The 22,413-nt window shown below is 44.0% G+C and overlaps 1 protein-coding gene across 1 annotated transcript in view; it reads left to right on the forward strand.

The window, feature by feature from the left end:
* Positions 1-22,413, forward strand: part of LOC144720153 (ryanodine receptor 2-like) — a 289,470-nt gene that overhangs the window by 127,370 nt on the left and 139,687 nt on the right. Inside the window, exons 25-26 of the mRNA XM_078596660.1 lie at positions 7,975-8,174; positions 18,454-18,628. Of these exons, the coding sequence (XP_078452786.1) occupies positions 7,975-8,174; positions 18,454-18,628 (375 nt within the window). The remainder of the gene's footprint in view (positions 1-7,974; positions 8,175-18,453; positions 18,629-22,413) is intronic.

The following is a 22,413-nucleotide window of genomic DNA, read 5'->3' on the forward strand; positions in this document are numbered from 1 at the left end:
GCTATTTATGGCATCACATTATATTTGCATTCAGTGATCATTGCTTTGCAAAGTCAACGGTGATTTTACTCGTGCTGTGTAGCACAGTGCACAAACCACTATACCACCACTATGCCCCATGCACACAGACGCAATACAGACGTGCACCAAAGATCTCCGGTGTAGCCTTTAACATATAACCGGGGCGGCAAATGGCAAATGCTGTCATCGGGCACGTATATGAAAGCCTGCACGGCACAAGAGAAGGTGGCGTGGCCAGCACGACGCCCGGCCATTTCTCATCTCACCGGTGCTTATTCTCACACAGTGCACCAGATACTCAATTAATTCTGAGTCGGCCCAAGGTAGGCCCCTGTGTCAGTCCAGATATCAACGGGCACTGTTTTTAGCAAATGACAGGGAATCGCACTGAAGTCGCCGACGCTCTCGCTCCTCACAAATGAAACAGACATGCACACGCGCACTTACAAAAATGCAAAGGTGCAACTTTGTATTCATTGCTCTTTGGTTCTTTCGGTAAAGTCACGTAGGTAGAAAAATAAAATTAATTACAAAATAATAAATCACGACGTTTCGATCGCAACACAAGCGGTCGTCCTCAGGCGGAAAAAAACTATCCAGCAGTGGAACTGCTGAACCAGCGAGAGAGCTGTTACAACAAGAGGTTATTTACGTGGCGAAGGGCAAGCAGGCGGGGTCTGAGCTGGAAAGGAATTCCATCCCCGGACGCAAGCACGTCAGTTGTATTGATGGGGGAGATTAGGGAGAGAGAGATTAAGGAGGGAGATTAGCATGAATGAGCTTCCGTCACCGCATAAGAGCATCGTCCCCGCATATGCGCACAGCAGCAGTGTTAATGGGAGATTAGCACTATGTTGATGGGAGAGATGAGGCTTATTCTCAGGTTTTTTCGGTAAAGTCACGTAGGTAAAAAACATTAAAATTAATGAAAGTAAAATTTTATTTTATTTTATTATTTTGTTTCGTTTTATTTTACTTTCATTAATTTTAATGTTTTTTACCTACGTGACTTTACCGAAAAAACCTGAGAATATGAATCATTGCAGTCACGAAAGCTTCAAATCTAGAAGAGATGAGGCTGTATTCATTGTTTTTGCTCATGCCACTGCTGGCGGAAGCACCTCCACTGCAGGCAGCGCCCCAATCGAGAATATTTTAGACTCTTCTTGCACCCCGCAGGAGATGGGAGTATCCCCCATTTACCCCACTGTGCACGTGGCTACTGATCGACTGGCTTGTGGTGTACCCATTCATAGTGCTCGGTGGAGAATGTACATATGCACACGTTGTATCTCGAGTCTGCCTTATTGCCAGGTGCGTTTATGGTCTCGTTTCTATTTGTCAGGCTTACTTTTTAAATGGGGCCACTGCACATTAGAAGACTGCACCCGTTGCTCCTTTAACGGGACTTTTGCTGTTGGCTATTTTTAATCGAGCACTCTGAGCCAATAAATCTGTACGTTGTCAAGCGCTGCATACATGTTTAAGGCTCCGATTTCATTCCGAGAATAATATTCAAGTTGCAAAATGGAAGAAAAAAAATACATCAAGGGCAAAACTAAAATAATTTAGTTTAATGTAATTCATAGTTAAAGGTTTTGCTTGCAAAAAAACACAACGCATTTTTAAGCTTTAAAAACCGTGTTGCTCTTCAACTTTGTGACGGGCATTGACCGTCGGCATTCCGAGGTTATTTTATTCTCCTGTAACAGCAAAGTTTAATGCTGATCCCACGTAAACACTCATGTAAGCTTGAGCTGCCCGCCCATTTGGTACCGCTATCCAATGGTGCTGACCCAGTAAACATGTAACGTTGGGACGACGCTGGGATGCGGTTGGAATCGTGAGACGAACGTTGACCCAACGTTCCATGTTTACGAGGGATATACAGTTTGAATTTGATCCAGAGACTCTCTCTCTCTCTTACCCTCCCCCTTTTTGGCCCATTCCTTGCAGCCGTCTCTCACCTCTCTCCTCTTCATCATTCCTCTGTCTCTGTTTATCAAATTGTGTTGCTGTGACACATGCTCTACATTTCTCTGCAGGTCGACTTATTTTTGGGCCTGGTCCAGGCTGTTTATGCAGCTGTAACTATATGTTTCAAAGAACGTGCAAACGTGTACAAAAAGCACTCGGCCTAATGCAAAAAAAATCATCAACAGTTTCTGAAGAACTGCACTGTTGACCCTCTTATCTTCGGTCACCATTAAATTAACTTGAGCAAATGTCACGACTGACTGACAGGAAATAATGAGACAAACACAACAATGTCGACCATTATCAAGAATGTTATTGTTTTGTTATGAGGGGTTTTGTCTTTAATTACAGATTTGATTGCTGTACACATAGACATTGACATTACGAGCCATGCCATCTGGAAATGTGTTCAGAAGTGTATTTTCCTGCTGTACAGCAAGGAAGAACAAGCTGGAAATATGTTGTGAGATTTGCCTATGCAAATGCACGTACTGGTACACATCTTGAGCATGGCCGTTTATGTCAATGGATACCTTATATCAGGTACACACACTATTTGCACTCGTATATAGATTTTTTAAAATATATATAATACACTTTTTAGAGGATATTTAATTGCCGTTCTTGTCCAAACTCCATGCAGAATTGAGCATTTGGTAAGCTACGTGCTCAGTCTCATAGCAGTTGCTGCATGGGAGGATTTAATACTTTTTTGTGAAAATATGTGAAGTGCCCTCAGATGGGCAGAGGGACACGATATTTCTCAGGCATAGCAATAAGTAACCCAATAGGCTCCCTTAACCAATGTGAAGAACAACACGTGGCCATTGCAGACCAGACAGTTTGTTTTAAATACCCCAGGGAACAGCCCTCTCTTTGATAGGCAGCTCATTCCTCAATATGACTGCTTTGGCCTTGTGCATATTTTATCAGGATTATCGTCAACGAATTTGATAATTGCGATAACAAGCAGCCAATGATGAGGCTTCTCACCTCCACAAATGAATCTTCCATTTAAAATGAAGAGGTGGCATTGGAAAACACAACATGGCATTACTGCCAACGTGAGCATCGCATGTCCTGTTTTTATGAACCTTTTTTTACCTGCACAGTGAAGTTATGGCTTCTCCTGCGTCTGATATCCTTTACATGCCCGTTTGACCAATTATGCCTGTGTCTTAGGACAGCAGTCTACATTTTTTTGTGTTTTGTTATTTGGTCAGTTTTAAGTTTGTCTTTCTGTCCTGTCTGGCTCCGTGTCTGTATTTATGTTTATGTAGCGTGAACAAATATTATTGCTCGGTCCCTATAATCTTTCTTTTTGTTCCACTCATTCTCTTCCTTCATTGGATTCACAAGCTTTGCCTATCAAAGACAAAGGTCCCCCGTATAGCCTTACCAGACTGTTGGGGCAAGTGCAGTTAGCGAGCACCACACCCAACTGCCGTTTGCCTTTGTCTCCCCAGTGAGAATATTTTTACACACCGCACCAGGTACTTATTTGAGACCGAGTCATCCTAGAGGAGGCCCAGGACCGATTCAGATAATCGTCACTGGTGTTGGCCGTGAGCGAGAATCGAACTCGGGTGCCCGGGTTCGTAGTGCAGCCCTCTTAACTGCGACACTACCGCTCCCTACTATCACTCACTTAATGATACACATTTTTAGCATGACTAAAATATTCTAATGAGCGTTGGTAACGAGTGCGTGTGTTGTCTCCTTCCTTCTGAAGTTTAGACAAAATTTCGTGCAATAAAACGCGATCCAGACCAATTCCGTTTGACATAACATTGATGGTACAATTTGAAATGCTGTTACCCACAGTGCAAAAATTCTATTTCAAACGATCGTTTAATCTATTTGCTGACAAATTATGACTTATTACTCTGTTAAAAAAATTTATTGGGGTTGTGAAACAATTTAAAACACTGTCATTATTTTAGTTTTTTTGCCTTAAATAAATACAATAATAACAATATCAAATGATAATTATACTCTATTCGGCTTTAGTCTTGGCGTAAGTTACTAGACGTCAAGGGATACCATTAAAAACACAATTGTCGGGGTACATATTTTTAGTATACCATTCTTCAACCTCGTATTGTTCCCGATGTATGTAGACATAGTGAAGTAAAATTATCTCCCTACTTAAAACGAGCATGGGGTGACACTCATCTCTGTTTGGTGGCTCTGAGCCAATGTTTGGACATTCCACATGGGTGTCGTTCAAATCTGACTATGTGACAACTGTCGTTGATGTTTCACAATGCCGTGCTCGTGTTGTCGAGTCTGGGGAGGTCATCGAGTCAGTCGAGCAGGATGGGTGGCAGGGCAGAGGTCGCAATCGGGTACCCGATACCCGTACCCTATCCGATACCCAGCTACCCATACCCGGCCGGGTACGGGTACCCGTTTGCGACCCTGGTGCGGCCGGGTACGGGTAGGCCGTGAGTCACTGGTGTCACTCATTTCCCAACGTCTTGTCTCTTCTCACAATTCAAGTTCCTAGAATCAACCCACCCGCGCCTGCAACATGGCTTCATCCCAGAGGTCGCGATCGGGTACCCGATACCCGTGCCCTACCCAATACCCGGCTACTCGTACCCGGCCGGGTACGGGTAGGGTTCGGTTACCCGTTTGCGACCCTGGTGCGGCAGGGTACGGGTAAGGAATCAAAACCCGTTTACGACCTCTGTGGCAGGGTGGCGTAGTGGTAACGCTTGAGCCTGACAACAAGCCGGGTCCGGGATCGATTCCCGACTCGGGTGCCTTCGTCTGTCGAGTTTGTATGTTCTCCACCTGTCCTGCGTGGTTTTCCTCCACATTTTCCGGATTCCTCGCATCGATAAAAACCCCGTGATGTAACTGACATTGGCCAAACATTCTAAAACAGTACTAAATTAATTCCTGCAAATTACTCAATTGGGATTACACATCGCAGCAATATCGCCCCCCTCCTGTGAAAATGTGACAAAAGAGTCGTGAAACAGTGAGACTTTCCTGGGTAAACAAATATCATCATAAATAATCATTCAAATGTGCAAGCTTCCAATGGTGAGTTCAGCGCTGTATCACAGCGCCACCCAATTGTTATAGCCTTGAAAATGTTTTTAGTGTTCAATGTTGTGACCTCTTGATTACCCACTCCTAACGTAACCTTCTAGTTATAGAGCCACAGACTAACATCAACATTTGCTAAAGGTCACAGGCAAAACACTGAGCTTTGTAATCTGCACCCTAAAGAGCAGGCCCTTTGTGCAGAATTGCTACTTGTTTACAAACAGTGTTTATCTGACCAGCTTTATGTGTGTGAGTGATCATGCTGTGTGTATTGAAAGCGCTTTAAGCTTTAATGCCACCGTTATAATGTATTTATGCGTGTACAATCCAACCACCTGTCTTGCACATAGTGCGTTTGAAAAAAAAACCTTTCAGTTGTAAACAGCACAAAAAGTGCCTTCCGTGAAAAGCACTCAGAATAAGAATACACGATTAATTTGTTTCACTTTTACGCGTTTTGGTAATGCCGGTGGCTTCAATCAGGATGTTGGTGACATTGCAACGTTGCACTTGGCGGTCCCAGTTGGTTGTCGGCACAAGGTTCTCATCGTTTCGAGCAGCAAATAATAAATGGGTCGTCCTCTGGGGATAGTTGACTCCGCCGTGGGGATGCGGAAATTCCCACGCCTTTAGCGGGGCTGCCAGTAAATATGTGCGCAGGCCCATATTCGTTTGAGCCGACAGACATTGACGTCTGTGGTCAAATAGCTGCCCTCTCGCTCGGCCTTTCTGTGTGCCTTTGCCTCATTCAAATGCCCTCAATACCATACAGTTGTGCAATGATGTAACAGCTGTCTGCGCTCACTGCCAGCTTGGAATAAATGGCAGTGATATAACCGGAATGACGTCGGGCAAATCTTATTGTACGGCACCGCTGTCAGATTTGTAATTTTCTCTCTGAAAGGCAACCCTTTTGAGTGAAAGGTTTCCTTTCTGATGTAAACCGGAGAGAGCGATTACAGTGCTGAAAGTTCCAGGCTGGAAACTGGTTTGCTTCCTGTAAAGCACAAAGTAGAGATTGGTTCAAATAAAAACTATTTAAGGAACCTGAATTGTATACGTTCCTTGGGTCACGTGATTTAGTGATTACGGTTGCAATGTGGCACGACTTGCCCCCCCCCCCCTCCCACCATGGTAATGTGGAATTTTTACTCGTGGCTTGTGGCCGCTAATCGAGGTAGCTCAAGGCTCATTTGAACATAGGGACGTGTTGAAATTTCAGTCAATTTTGTTCAACGAATTGCTAGCTCGCAATGTGTTGTTGTTGTTGTCCCCGCTGCTCCCATTCCTAGCCTCCCTCGTGTGTTTTTCATTATTGTAATGGTTGTACTCAATGCAAGTTCATTTGTTACACGTAAATTATTATCTCATTTGAAGAAATGTCCTTTGTTTATCACAAAAGGCCTCACCGAGTCTTTAAAACATTTTTCAGGGGGATTCCTGTTACTTTGGGATATTTGATCAAGACCATGAGTGAGTGTTTTGCTTCTGGGAGGAAAACGGAGTACCAGGAGAAAACCCACACACATGATGGCATGACACTCCACACAGACAGAATCCGAAAGCCAGTTTTTGTGCAACCAACTCCTGGCCATCTTGCAGTCCAGGGAGTTTTAGAGTTTCGCAAATATATGTGGGTCTTCAAACCCTTGTCTCAAAAGTATTGGGTTACAGGAGTGTGCCACAATGCCTGGCTCATAGCCACACTGTGCTAATGAGCGCCACGGTGGCAAGATATTAACTTCCTCGCCTGGTATGCAGGAGGCTGTGGGTTCGATCCCGACACTACCGCCTGCATTTTTGGAGTTTGCATGTTCTCCCCATGGATGCGTGGATTTTTCTCCTAATCCTCCAGTTTTTCCCCCCACGTTTAGAAACATCTATTTAGAGCATTTGGCTGCTACAAATTTCCACACTATAAGCCACTTCGTTGAGCTAGCATTTGTGGCCAGGTCTGTTATGAAAAAGATCTATATAGCTCAGTGGGCCTTAACTGCTAAAAAACAATGATAGTTTAAAATGAATATTATTGTACATGCACCACAGTGCGATATGGTTGTTTAAAATGGCTGCCTGTGACAAACCTGTTCTTTTGGGTGGATATGGAGGGAATTTTTTTTCAATCTCCACGAGGACAGAATACATGTAAATTATACCCTGGGGTGTGTGATTGCATTCACAACCACTGTGAATGCTCTGTGGAGGACACTGACTCTTTCCTTGGAAGCTGGAATTTCCACCACTGGTTCAGGACCATAGGTGAAGATTAGTGGTGTTTATATTCTTGGTTCTTTCGGTAAAGTCACGTAGAAGGGAAATAAAAAAAAATATATATTAAACAATAACATTCTCACGACGTTTCGACTGCAACACAAGACATCGTCATCAGGTGTGAAATCCATAGCAAGAAAATTTTAATTTTCTGAGAATTTTATTGTTTTATATTTATATTATTTTATTATTTCCCTTCTACGTGACTTTACTGAAATAACCAAGAATATGAATCCCTGCAGTCACGAAAGCTTTAAATCAAAATTAGTGATGTTTGTTTGTCCCTTGGCTTGTTTGAGCAGGGAGACAATTATATTTAGCCATTTACTTTTTAAAGTGACTTGTTCAATCCTTAAATCTGCCTATGTACAGATCTTCATGCACATTTTGGAGCCAAATAATTTTTAGTTTTTCTTTTAAAAGAAAAAGATGTTGTTGAATGTCAGTGGAATGTCACCTCGATATATATTTTAAAACAAATTGTGTTGGAAAGTGTTCCGTAATCTATGCAACTGCATGATTTATCTTACCTTGTTACTTTTCATGTGTCCCAACGAATTTCACCCATACCCCCCCTCCCGCCACCTCACCCAACCCCCCTACCCTCTTGCCCTTTGACCCTCGGGCGGTGTGACTGCCCGCCAGCTACCCGGGTTGACGTCCACGGCGTCCACAAGCGGCAGTTCCGCACGGAGCGCTTCTACGCGGTGCGCACGGGCAAGTGGTACTTCGAGTTTGAGCTGGTGACGGCCGGGGACATGCGAGTGGGCTGGGCCCGGCCCGGGTGCCGGCCCGACGTCGCCCTGGGCTCTGATGACCAGGCCTTCGTCTTCGACGGCCTCAAGGTAACGAGTCGCCCTCGATTTAAAGCTTTCGTAGACTGCAGGGATTCGTCTTCTTGGTTCGATCGGTAAAGTCACGTAGAAGGGAAATAATAAAATAATAAAAATAAAACATTATAAAATAATTCTCACGACGTTTCGGCCACAACGCAAGCAGCCGTCCTCAGGTGAAGAACAGGTCAGTCGGAAAGTTTCATTCAGACTCATTCAGACGCTATCTATCCGACAGACCTGTTCTTCACCTGAGGACGGCTGCTTGCGTTGTGGCCGAAACGTCGTGAGAATTATTGTATTATGTTTTATTATTATTTTATTATTTCCCTTCTACGTGACTTTACCAAAAGAACCAAGAATATGAGTCGCCCTCGCTTGCACAGCCCTTGTCAGGATCCTTCTTGCTTAGTTTTTATTCCTTAGGTTTCATCTTTTTGATTGTAAAATAAAGAAAGAAATATAACCGCTTACTCAAAGTTCACTCTTTGGGTGACTTTCGGGAAGAAGTTTACCCCAGCGTTCACATTGCATTAGTCCGCACGCGTTCTCTTTATTTAACCACGCAGCAACCGACAGCAGTTGTTATGGGCCCCATGGTAACATTAAGCTTGACACGTCCGAGTCCCAATTCAGTTTTGGCTTCTGAGTGAGTGATGTACTGCCGTGTAAGCTTTCACAAAGAAAAAACCTATTTGCGTTTCATTCGGTGCCGATCCTCCACGCAGAATGGACTCTTGAGGTTTCTATCCCACACGTGGAAATTGCGTTACATTAACGGCCAACCGTGTGGCTGGAAATGCTCCTGGGCAGTTTCGCGAAATTAATAATGTTCCAGTGGTTCCACAGTCGCTTTATTTTACGTGTCCCAAAGTGCATTGGGTTAGGAGTTTTGAATGTTTCGTGGAATAAATGCATGCGAATTGAGTCAGCCATGCAAGACGTTGGTCACTTGGAAATGTCAAGTGCGAAAGGGTGGCCTGGGGAGCTCACTGCATTAATGGCCACATATGGATTTGGAGCCAGGATCACGTACACCTGTGATTCAATTTCCACTGCCATTTGGAGCAAAATGCTGTACGTGTATTGAGTTTATCGAGGCCGGGACGGTCACAGAAAGGCGGCGCAAATCAAATATGAATTTGAAAGTATTATACCCTTCCTTAATTTGGCAACATTGTGTGAGAACAGATAGAAAAGCAGATTAATCTACATGGCTACGTTGCACGGTCTGGTGGACGGCTAAATGTGCTTGAAAGAGATATTAATCAATATCTTATTTTGTGACCTTTCCTTCTGAGAAATAAATAGCTTTGTTGTCAAGGAGTGGCTGCATACGTAATTGTACCGTGTGTTACAACTGAAGCAATAGCAATTTGTATTGCTGTTGGTGTATAAATTACAATCTAAAGTGTATATATGTTGTACAATACAACAGGGGCAGCATGAAGTTTTGCAAGGTCTGGTGACTTCTAATATTCTGTCGTAAAAGGGTAGATGAAAATAGATATTTTATTTTAAATGTTGTTTTCGTGCCCTGGAGATCAAGATACAAATGCTCCGTGTTGTTTAATTTCCAAAGCACTATGCCGCTGTACTGTGCTCAACTGTTCATAAAGTCTTTCCATGCCTCGGGAAGGTTTCACCAGCTGCAAATTCGATTTGGGCCATTCATTAGGCTGCTCCGTATCTCCTGGCAGCGTCAATAATACACATGTTTTGATTTGCAAACCGAGCCTTGAAGCCCAGAATCCAGTTCTCAAGTCGCTGATCCTGGCCTTGTGTTTCGTGGCCTCTCACCTCCCCCCCGCACAAAACTCCCCCCCCCCTTACCACACTGGGGGAATTTGTGCAACGGAGTGGCTCTTGTAGTCGGGCAAATAATAAACACTCGGCATCGCAGATGTGAGGACTCGCACGCTGCATTCCCTGGGGGAGCATTGCTGTGTTCTACGTTACACTGCGCCACATCTCCCTCCTCCTCCTCCGTAGTATGGGTGGGTTTCTATTTCCTGACTCCAGCTCGGGCCAGATGCCTGTGCACGCAGCTAAGAGCTCGGATTTGTATGCTGCCTCCGTGCCAGAACACCAGCACACGTGGGGCTGAACCTTTGCATGCATCGCCCATTAATGTCATGGTGTGAATTAGCATTGGCTTTCATGGGCGTAGGAAATAAAAATGAATAAAGGTCTTAATGAAAAAGAGGCAAGTTGTTTTAAATGCAGTGTATATAAACTATATTATATATACTCACACACACACACATGTACTGTGCAATAATAATCGTATATAATTTCAGTTTGTAACACGCACAGCATTTGCTCACTCTCTGCGAGAGAGATTGACATTCGGAGGCGCGAGGAACCAAAAGACGAGCTGGAAAGCAGCCACGCGGTGAGCCGCTGCCAACGATTTCCAAAAAGCTCTGTGGTCCTATTCGTACTCGTCTCATATTTCCTGAGTAGTGTGGTATTATTGGTGTGAAAGCGTTGGGAGCACCTCTCTATCACCTTGAGAAAATCCGGTGCTTTTCTGCTGTACAAGTTCGTCCGGTCACACCGTCTGCTTCGTCTCGCTTGACGCACGTGCATTTGTGCAGATGACCACTTGCCAGTGCCCCACTGAGCATCGTGCCGTAATAATTATTGGTTAACAATAAATAAATAAATCATCTGTTTTTGACGGAAGGCGCCCTTCACAGCAGCCGGACGTCTCGGTGTGCTTCACACGTGATAGGAAAGTAACTGATAAAAAAAATCTATACAAAATTTCGAATGAGTTAAAATAGCTTACAATTACACAAGAGATAAACTAAATGAAACCCAAACTGCTGCGATAAATGTGATGTGGAGGGGAGGCGTGGTAGAGGAGTAAGGGCAGGGCAAAGGGTGGTGGGGGGAATTATGGGGAAAGGTAAGGGGAGAGGAAAGGGTTAGGGAGAGGGGGGGGCCGTAGGAAGGAAGGAGGAGGGTCCCTCTGGCCTAGGGACGGTCGATTGGAGGTGGGGGAGGGCAGTGGGGGGGAGGGAACGATAAAGGGAAGGTGGAGAGAGTTGGCGGAGGAAAGGGGGCCAGGGGGGAGACGAAGGTGGAAAAATATATTTTGGGGACCGCGAGGTTCCCAGCGGTCTCGACCACGGGACGCGGGGCGACGGCGGGCGGTGGCCGCTGCCTTTGAAGACCAGTGAGGGGGGGGGGGGGTTCTTCGGGATGAGATTTGAACGCCGGGAGGCTGTCAGTTTGATGGCTACCAAAGAGAAGAGGGGAAGGGAGTTCCTGGTCCGAGGGTGCCGAACGGGGAAATGGAGCCCACAACGAAGGGATAATAGATTGCATTTGGGTTTGAATAGGAGCCATTTGTCAGAGGACTGCAGCTGTCGGGAGGAGGTATGGAGGGATATTAAGGAAGATAGGGGGTGCCAAGGCTTCAGAGGATTTTAAAGACCACAGTTTCCATATTATAGGAGACCCAGTGAAGGGAATGGAGGATGGAGCTGATGCGGAGCACGTTTACGTGAGCGGGTGAGAATGCGGGCAGCAACATTTTGGACCGTCTGGCGTTTGTGGAGGAGGACGTTAGGGATGCCGTAGAGGAGGGAGTCACAGTGGTCGAGTCGCGAAGTGATGAAGGCGGGCAAAGCATCTCGGCAGCAGAAGGTGTTAGACATTTTGAAATGCGGGAGATGTTGAGTAGGTGAATTTGAGAAAAATGTGAGGAGTCGGAGAGAGTTCGGGGGTCAATTGTGAAGCCGATGTTGGAGACTGGTGAAACAGTTAAAACGACTATAGTTGAGAAAGTGAATGCATTTGAGTGGGATTAAGAGAAGAGATTTCCTTCACAACCCTCAAGACCTCGTGTTTTTGTTTATAAATATATGTGAGTTGGAGGAGGTTGTTGAAGGTCCAGCAGGAGACAGGAGAGAGAGATGAGCAGATTGGTTGGGAAAAAGTGTCAGCATCAGAGGGTGTCAAAATAACTCTAGAGCTGTGTGTCATCAGCATAGAAGTGATGAGGGATATTGACGCAGGAGATGAGTTTGCCAAGGGGGGGGGGGGGGCGGAGATGGTTGATAGAGAAGAGAAGGGAACCTCGGAGAGAACTTTTGGGGGACAACGTAGGGAAAAGTTGTAGGTGAAGGGGATTTGCCTTGGATAGAAATAAAGAAGGAGCAGTCAGAGAAATAAGAAAGGAACCTTGGAATAAAACAAAGAAGAGACAAAGACAGTTCGGAAGGACCGCGTGATTAATGGTGTCAAACACGGTAGAAAGATTCTTGAAGGAGAACCACGAGACGCTTTAGGCCCAGCATCAATGTTGAGAAGAAGACGAACAGCTCATATTCTTACGTTTTTTCGGTAAAGTCACGTAGGTAAAAAATTAAAATTAGGTAAAAATTTTCAATTAAAATTAATAATTTTAATTTTAATTTTTTTACCTACGTGACTTTACCGAAAAAACCTAAGAATATGAATCCTTGCAGTCACGAAAGCTTCAAATCTAGAATAAGAAGAGCATTGACCACTCACAGACGAGCAGTTCCAGTAGTGTGCACTGCAAAGGACACGCAGATGTACTTGAAGTCACATGCGTGTAACCAGGCTGTTTTAATTGGTGGATGAGGGGGGGAATCTTTGATCTCCACAGGTCACATGCAGTGGACAAAGGCCCCACATTTATTTCCATCCATTTGGTGTTACTGCTTGGTATGCGACGGAGCAGCTAATTAAACAGACTGCACGACCAACAGCCGTATTGATTTGATTCAAATACTTTTTTCGAACGTGTAATTGAATTGAGTAATGGGTGTCATAAATTAGGCAGGCTATCGAATTGGTTTCTCTTTGTGCTAATTATAAACAATCAGATATTGGGTAATTAAACCTTTGACTTTTATCAACATAATCAATGCAAAATAGAGGGTTTTTTTTGGGGTTAGATCGCGTAAATATATAAATGTGTCGTTAAAACCCGCCACCACCCGACACAGCCAACTAGTAAGGTGGGTTTTCACGACACATTTATATATTTACGCGATCTAACCTAAAAAAAACTATTATGGATGATTTTGGTCGCGAAAGCCTGCTAACGTGTTAAACATAATAAACGCGTGACTTGTTCTTGTAGGCCCTGCACGCGCACAGAGTTACACTGTGCGCGTTGCCTGACAATATCTGCTATTTTGTTAAATATTCAGACTTGAACTTTGCACCATACTCATTGTGGAATACACGAGTTTTTAAGGATGTAAGCCTGTTGTGAAACACAGACACCACAGCCCATGTTGATAATGGGAGGTTTGGTGGCGCAGTGGTTGGTCCACTTTATATGAACCCGGTGACCTGCGTTCGGTTTCTCAGCCGTGGCTGACATCACTTGTGAGCGATATCTGAATCAGTCCCTGGTTCCCACTTCACTGCCGATCAGCGTGGAAAAGTATAGTCAATAATCCCCATTACTGGCACGGTGTGCGGAGGACTTCATAACCCAGTAGACCCACAAAGAGCGATTATATAATTGTAATATTAAGATGTTTTTGTTCGGGCATTTAAACTGCTTGTTTAACGAAATTATATGTAATGACCTTTGTAATAAATCAATTTTCATTTCTAAGAATAGATTTAAAGTGGATTTCCCATAACAAAATATACACCGTGATGTAACCACCAAGTTAGTTACAGTGACATATCCTCGTCTCTCCTTGGGGTAACGCAGCATTTTCTTGAGAATATTTGTGACATTCCTGAGCGTTTCTGGGTATTTTGACGTGGCATCAAGTCGGTGTATGAGGAGGCAACAGAAGCACGACACGGGAAGCTGAATCAACCAGTGCCTCTTCTCGTGGTGGTGCTCTATGCAAGGCGATGACGATTTCACCGGAATATTTTGATGAAAGAAATTTGGATTGGTAGCCAAAACGATTGAGTCTCTGGGCAGTGCCGACTGCGACATTGCGATTGTGATGAGTTAATTTGATCCTCATTAAGCTAAGAGGGGCATTCTTGAACTAGCCGGACGTTTTGGAATTTATTGGAGTCGCTCCAACGTATGCCTCTAAAATAAAGTTGATGCCCGCGCCCGGGTATTACTTTACAGACGTAAAATAAAGCTTGCAAATGGCATCTAGCCTTTTAATTTACTCCATTTTTATGTCCCCTTTAGAATGTTTAATCTGGCTGGGGGTCCCATTCGGGAGAGCACCCGGATTAAGGTGCCAGTCGGGGTCTTAACTCTGCCGATCGTCGATTAAATGAGCGTCACTTTAATTGTTTCCAAACGTAATACTCGTGGATTGGAAATAAGCTCACGTCCATTTTAAATTAAGCACATGGCATTTGAACCATTCACGGGCACTCCCCCTTTCACCAACCTTCACCGACTAGCGTAGTGAAGAAAGAGAAAAAGCTTTAAAACTCTTAGAATTTAAAGACGTGATTTCAAATGTCTATGTTACTTCCCAAGGTTTAGTACAGGACTACAATTGGAAAACATGTTCTTTTATTTGTGATGCCTCTCACACATGGAATGATATTGCATTCTGCTTCCATTACATTTGTAATTTATTCCATCGTTTCATTAGGCTCTTTGCCATTTTTGACGCTTATGAATGCAGGTTGGTTTTGATATGCACGTTAAATACGTATCAATTATCGTTATGGTGAAATAAAATGTGTTATTTAATGTGTACTCTTAATTATATTGTTTCATAATATTGTGTTTGTTACACGGTTTGTTTACACGCTGACTTTGTTTCAAAGCTAATTTTTTTGAAAATAAAGGCCTCAGGTATTCATGCGCCATTAAAAAGGTAACGGGGCAGCCCTGCAATTGCTCACTCACGCCGCCGCTGATGGAAAGACCTCGAAGAGAGAGAGCTCTAGAGAGCCCCCTCGCGAGGATATTTGGCCTACACCACCACGCTGTGGATGTAAGTAACGAAAGTAAGTTAGTAAGACTCGGTTTAATATCGCGCCATTCACACCAGCTCTCGCAGCGCTTGATATCAGTATCCCAGTAAAAACCCTTAACATTAAAACCCTACACAGATGGATACGCAAGAGAAAGTAAAAGTGTTTTCAGACGGGCCTGAAAAACCTCGACTGATGGAGCGTCCCTAACGGTCTGGGGCAAGGGATTCTACAAACGCTTTACCCCACCACACATGGCCCGCTAATCGACTAACTGTGTTCAACCCATTCATACTGCTGGGTGGACAGAGTTGGGGAGGAATTTTCGAAATTTGGAACCTTACCTGATTATGAATGAAGGTCAACTATCTGTCTTACTTTCTGGAAAAGTCAACAGTGGCAGTCATGTGGATAAACGGGCCCTCTTCCTTTTGGGATATGGAATTTATAACGCCGGCTCGGGGTCACCAACGGAGAGGAATGTCAGCCCATTGGTCATCTGAGCAAGGGACACTTTTATGAACATGCGCCCACACTATTTATTGGGTGTATTATTAATGAATGGCATTTTAGTTGGTCTTAAAAACTAAAACTAAACTTTTTTATTTTACCAGGTAGCTCTTTTTGAGAAGTGACCTGGCCACAAATGATAGCTCAACGAAGTGGCATATCGTGTGGAAATTTATAGCGGCCAAATACTCTAAGCGGACGTTTCTAGATGTGGGGGGGGGGGGGGGAAACTGGAGAACCCGGAGAAAAATCCACGGGACCATGGAGAGAGAGAAATTCAAACTGCAAGGGCCATACTTCATCACGCTGGGTTGGTGAACGGGAGGAGGATAGGAACGATTCTGATAGCCGTCGTCACTGATATTAGCCATGCCCTGGAATCAAACCCAGTGTCACTGCGCTTGTTTTGAGCGTGTTATTGGGATGGATTTATGTTCGTGTTAATCGTTGTATATACCTAAAATATGTGATATCATCATAGGTACGATGCATTGGAATATAATTAATTGTTTGTGGTTTCCATTGGAATGTGTCATTACTTGTTTACGTGTTATGATAGCAAACAGGAGGAGAAATGTATCTGTAAATTGCATTGAAACTAAGGCTCGCTGTGAGATACTGCAGCACGATCGTTTACTTGTGTTGCTTTCACTCATGAGACCAGGTTGGGCCGTGGTTGCCGATTTTGTCCGTTAGTCTTGCGTGGAATAGCAGAGACCTTTGAACCAGTGGCGGCTCCTGCAAAATCTCTCAGGGGGGGCAAATGTCTGGATGATTGATAAGGATAAGGTCCACCCATGCAATGGATAAATTAACAGCTTAAGCATGTAAAGGCAACTTCACTTCTTTAATATTAATGAAATATAAAGTGACTCTTGCAATACATCTTGTTTGTTTCTATACTCACTATTAATATACAATCCACTCAAGTTTCTTTTATTAAAGATTCCACTAGGTGGCGACAAATAATATTGTTGGATGAAACGTGCTTACGTATGATGACGTAAGCACGTTAGGGCGAGCCCTCCCGGAAGCCATAGAGAATGCATTGCTGCGCCCCCGTTCGAAAAAAAACATCTTTGAATGTAAGTCTATGGGACCACTCGGGGCGATTCTCAGCTGGAGGGAAATCGCCCAAAAAGAGGCGGTACTCGACAGAACGTAGCATGACGCTGATTGGACTATATCCAGAGGCACAGTGACGGCTAGCGTGACTCTGTGGTTGAATGACATTGGTGGTGCGTCGCCCAATCGCCCTAATGAAGAAACCGCCCCTGCTTTGAACACAGTTCATCTAAGGGACCAACAGTATTTGTTTAGCATGCCTGACCGATGAGAACAAGAATTGTGATACCAGTCTTGGATCGGCAAATGCTGCTGGTTAATATAAGTATAGACAGACAATTAGCCGATGCACTATTGTTTGTGTATGTGGAAATGACAAAATTTGAATGAGTGAAATTACCCACACTGTTCCACTTTGGTGCGTCATCTGCTTTTATATAATATTGCTGTTCGGCTTGACAGCCGATCGTTTAGAGCAGTGGTTCTTAACCTGGGGTGCGCACGCATCCCCTGGGGGTGCGAGATGTGCCGGATTTTTCTTTAGAAGGTGAATCATCGGAAACACGAATTAAGCACGGCCGCGCAAGTACAATTACTTTGTTTCATCAAACCTATGTGTTTATTAACATTATGCATGTTTTACCGATCGAGATCCAAAAGTTGCAGGCTGCAGTGAAGGTTAAGAACCACTGATTTAGAGGGAGGGACATCACCGGTAACATCTGATAAACCGGAAAAATGTTTTTCAAGTGTGAATGCTCATGAGACCCAGAGTATCTTAGCTGACCGAAAGCCGCTGGTTAATCCTAGTCTACAAGGTCCGCAATATGAAAGCCTAAAACATTTGTATTAGGTCGGGATGGGAACATCAGTCGATGTATGACATCCTCTCCCGGCAAGGGAGACGCCGCAGCAGCTGGCAGAATTCGAGAACAGTTTGAGAACACGCTTCAGTGTATACATGGAAACAGCGGGGCAAGTGAGGCATTGTGGGTTTTCCCATGATGCCCTGTGGCCTAAATATATTCCACTTTCGCATGTCGTGCTAACATTAACAAGTTTGGGAAAGTCATCACTACGCAGGGATTATGTAACGCTTTCCAACATGTGTTTGTACTCGGAGGTATTTAATTACCAGTGCAGAAGCAGACTGTTAGCTATCAGGGCAAATTGTGTTTCCATTTTGGCACAGTCCTTTGTGGTCTTTGCTTGTTTGTCCAGGGTTTGTGCAGCTCTGATCAATTTGGACAGTTTTTCAAAAGGCTAACGTCAGAACTGATGCATACACACTTTCATTCTGAGTTTGAAAGTGTTAATTATTGATAGCAATCAAACACTTGATGGCAATTATGATGGGGAGCAGTGTAGAAAAGTAACAGATACTGAACACGTACTATATAGTGAGAAGTACGGCATTTGTTGAAGAGTTTAATTTAAATGGTATATTTGGCCCGAAGTATAATAAACAGTGTATTGTTTCTTAGTACTCAAGCCCACGTATTTTTTGATAGTGATACATTGTACACGGCACTCTCAAAGCATTCAGCAGCAGTTTGAGAATGCGTCTTGTAAACTCTTATATTATACCCCCGATCGCGCTGTTTGTTGCTGGTCGCTTGGTGGTATGGCCCTTTGGGCCTGTGTGCTCGGCAACCGTAATTAAAAATGTCGCTTGGATCTGTCGCGCAAAAAAAAAGTGACAACGAACCTCAAATGCCCGTTGTTTGGTTCGTCGGCGGTCGTCGATTTGAAGGTACGCTTTCACCCGTCATCGTCGTCACCCCCCCCCCCTCCCCCTTGTGCATCGCAGTCCCAGAAGTGGAACCAGGGGGGCGAGCACTTTGGGCGAGCGTGGCAGCCGGGCGACGTGGTGGGCTGCCTCGTGGACCTGAACGACCGCATCATGATGTTCACCCTCAACGGCGAGATCATGCTGGACGACTCGGGCTCCGAGTTTGCCTTCAGCGAGCTGGACATCGGCGAGGGTAAGTTTGAGTGCCATATTCTGAAAAAACTAAAACTATTTATTTTTATTTTACCAGGTAAGGCCAACTAAGGCTACCTAGCTCTGTTTCAGAAGCGACCTGGCTATCACAAATGGTAGCCCAGTGAAGTGGCTTATCGTGTGGAAATGTATAGTAACCTGTGACCATCAACACCAGCCAGGTAATGCACACCACGTGGTAAACTATTACAGAAACAATTTTTTAGTTTACCAGGTAAGGCCCAGAAGCGACCTGGCCACAAATGATAGCTCGACGAAGTGGTTTATCATCACGTGGAAATGTATAGCGGCAAAATACTCTTTAACGCATGTTTCTAAATGTGGGAATAACTGGAGAAAAATCCGGTGAACCACGGGGAGAGAGACACGCAGACTCCAAATATACAAGCGTCAGGGTCAGGATCCAACCCACGACCTCCTGCATACCAGGCGAGGCAGTTGACATCTCGTCCCCACCGAATTTGACCTCAGGGAAGCTTGTATGTGGAGCTCTCCACTCGCAGTCTTGTGGTCGCGAGCTCACATCTCAGTCTCGAAAGCACGAGTATTACGTGTGAAGGCAACAATCGTTCTGTGGAGAAATGTTATTGTTTGTTAAATTTCCACCATGACTATGAGTGCCCACCAGTACCAATTTGAACATGCACACGCTTTGAGATAAACGTACGATACAGTTTGGATTTACACAGCTTCTAAATGCAACTACATCGAAAGACACTGTACAGAATAGTGAGACATGGGCATGCTAGACAATTTTATAAATGTATTTTCTCATTTCTTATCGTCAAATAGATGTTCAGGCAGAGGGAAAAAGGAATGACTTGAGCCGCACGCATGGAGTGGACAGCATGGATGGCTGAAGGAAGGGAGTTCCAGAATGTGGAGTGCAGAGTGTGTGGAGGGGTGTAGAGTGAGATGAGATGAGAAATGTAGGCAGGGGCCAGTCCATGGAGGATCTGGAAGACTATGAGTGTGATCTTGAATTTGGTCCGTGATTGCATGAGGAGCTTACTAAAATCACATTTCCCCTGTTGATGAAACCCAGTACAGTCCCTCTGCCATTATTCTGCCATTCTTGTGCCACATGTTACCAGCAGGCTCCTTTTGCTATTATTTTGCAGTGACAGTAATCTCCTTTGTCACATTGCTGAAGTCCGTGGGCGCTAATGATCTTGCGTTACTTTCGAGAAGTGTGGTACATTTCTGGATACAAAAAATGTCCCGCACATATTGTTTTTTGATCACGCGTTTGTAGAGGAAGAAAAGTCCTCTACGTTTCACCACTTGCACTTCTGGAAATACTGTTCAACATCACAGTGCTACCTGATCAGTTAACATTAGTATCTAAGGGGCTAACCGTGCATCTCTGTCACCAGCACTCTGTCTCTGTGTAATATATTTGGAGATGGCCATAAAATATCTATGGGTTCATCTTCTTGGTTCTTTCGGTAAAGTCACGTAGAAGGGAAGTAATAAAATAATAAAAATAAAACATAATAAAATAATTCTCACGACGTTTCGGCCACAACGCAAGCAGCCGTCCTCAGGTGACTTTACCGAAAGAACCAAGAAGATGAATCCCTGCAGTCACGAAAGCTTTAAATCGAAATATCTATGGGTTGATGGTAAACATCTACAATTGCACTAAATTGGTCTTTGAAGCATGGTTTATATTTACTTAAGAATGAAAATCAATTTTATTTAATGTAAAGCATTTTTTAAGGGACATTACCTCATGCTTTATGCTTGATTTGTCTGTTTTAAAAGTTTATGCAAACAGTGCTGGTTCCTGTCAGTCTGGCCTTGGAGGATTCTAATGGATTGTCCATTTTCAGGGCAACTGATGGGCAAATATAATTTGACAATAATGTCCTTTTTCCAAGAAAGTGCCACTGAATCTCGAATAATGTTTGACTTTGGGATCCGTAGATAATTCATGTTTCATTTGTTTGCCTACAAAAAATACTTTCAGGATTTTTCTATTTAAAGCTTTCGTGACTGCAGGGATTCATCTTCTTGGTTCTTTCGGTAAAGTCACGTAGAATGGAAATAATAAAATAATAAAAATAAAACATTTTAAAATAATTCTCACGACGTTTCGGCCACAACGCAAGCAGCCGTTGTGGCTGCCCACTGAGAGTCAAGCAGCCGTTGTGGCCGAAACGTCGTGAGAATTATTTTATTATGTTTTATTTTTATTATTTTATTATTTCCATTCTACGTGACTTTACCGAAAGAACCAAGAAGAAGCTTTCAGGATTGTTTTTAAATCTCAACAATTAAAGTCTTTTTCTCCAAAAATGTCAGTCTTTCCCAGCTCCATTGCATTTGGGCAGTGCTCATCTAAATTTATGTCTCTATGACTCTGATTTGGGAAATTCCAACCATGTTTTATGGGGGGCCTGCCCTTCCATAGGACAACCACCGTTTGCTTAAAAAAATATAAGTTACTAATTTTAGTAACCCCAGAGAGATAATGGCATTGAGTTGATGCCCTCGTCTGGGATTTCAATGCGTATTCCTTGTGCCCTAGCCGTAGCACCACCCTTGCTGGTTTTGTTTTACTCGATTAAATAACTTTGCGTTTTACTTTACTGGCAAAAAACCCAAAACATCTGCTGTGTTTTTGTAGCGTTTCAAAATGAACGTCGTTTCACTGGCACGTGCAGTTATGCACTGGCGCGTCGGTTTGGTGCCATTTGCAAGGCCATGTTCTGAAGAGAGAGCGAGAGAAAATAATAACTGAAGTGGCCTGTGGTGACGTCTTCTATTAGTCATCGCATCACACCTCCAGGAAGCGAACGATTTAATCTGTGCTGCCCACTGAGAGTCAGGCCATGTGCCTGCTGGAGCCGCGCGAGATGACGTCCGCGCGTTGCGCGTGACACCGCTCTGGAAGCGATAAGCTGCCGTGTCCTGATTGCAGTGCGTCACTACCGAGATTGCTGCTGCTGCTGCACCTCGCGTGTGTGCATGACCTTACAGAGTCATTCTTTGTTCGTTTTGTTCAAGGCAGCAGAAGACAGCTTCCTGCCTGTTTGTCTTCGGTTATAACAGACGGTGCTTATATATGAGCTGTACGTGCCGAAACTTGTGCTTGTCATCACCGATGATCCAAATTGGCGTGATATTAATCCGGGTGGCATTGTGGCAGTCGACCCAGGATCGAAAGGATTTGAGTTCATAATACTGATTGGGATTTGTCTCATTGTTCGTCCAGAGTTAATAAAAATGGGTGCAATGCTTTTGAACGTTAAAAGCGTTTGTCCTATGGGTATATAGGCCCCTGCCATAGGGATATGGAATGTATACCACTGGCTCAGGCCTACTAACTGAAACAAGCACCCTGCTTTAGCAAGGTGCTGCACTCTTTTTCAAATAATAAATTCAGAGTTGGCAATGCTGTTAGACTTTATTTTGATTTCTCCGAGCCGTGAAAATATGCAGTGAGTTTCACGTGCATGATGTGCATCACGTTTAGCTGATTAATATAAGCCCACTGATTTGTATGTGCTGAAAAAAACTAGACAGTTTAATGATAAGCTGAATGACAGTCATCATGCCATTACTTATCCGAATTGTATTTGCATGGTGAATATTATCCATAATACAGGTTTTACTCCGAGACGCTTGACAGCCTAAACCGAATGTTTCTCCATCTCCGTTGGACGAGCCCCCATGTCCATCATGTCGAGTGTGTCACTCAGGGGGCCCCCCCTTATCCAGTGTTGTAATCAGATAATTGCATTCATTTAGGACTGAAAT

This window comes from Lampetra planeri, chromosome 7 (genome assembly GCF_965212315.1).
Source record: "Lampetra planeri chromosome 7, kcLamPlan1.2.h2, whole genome shotgun sequence".
NCBI lineage: Eukaryota > Metazoa > Chordata > Hyperoartia > Petromyzontiformes > Petromyzontidae > Lampetra > Lampetra planeri.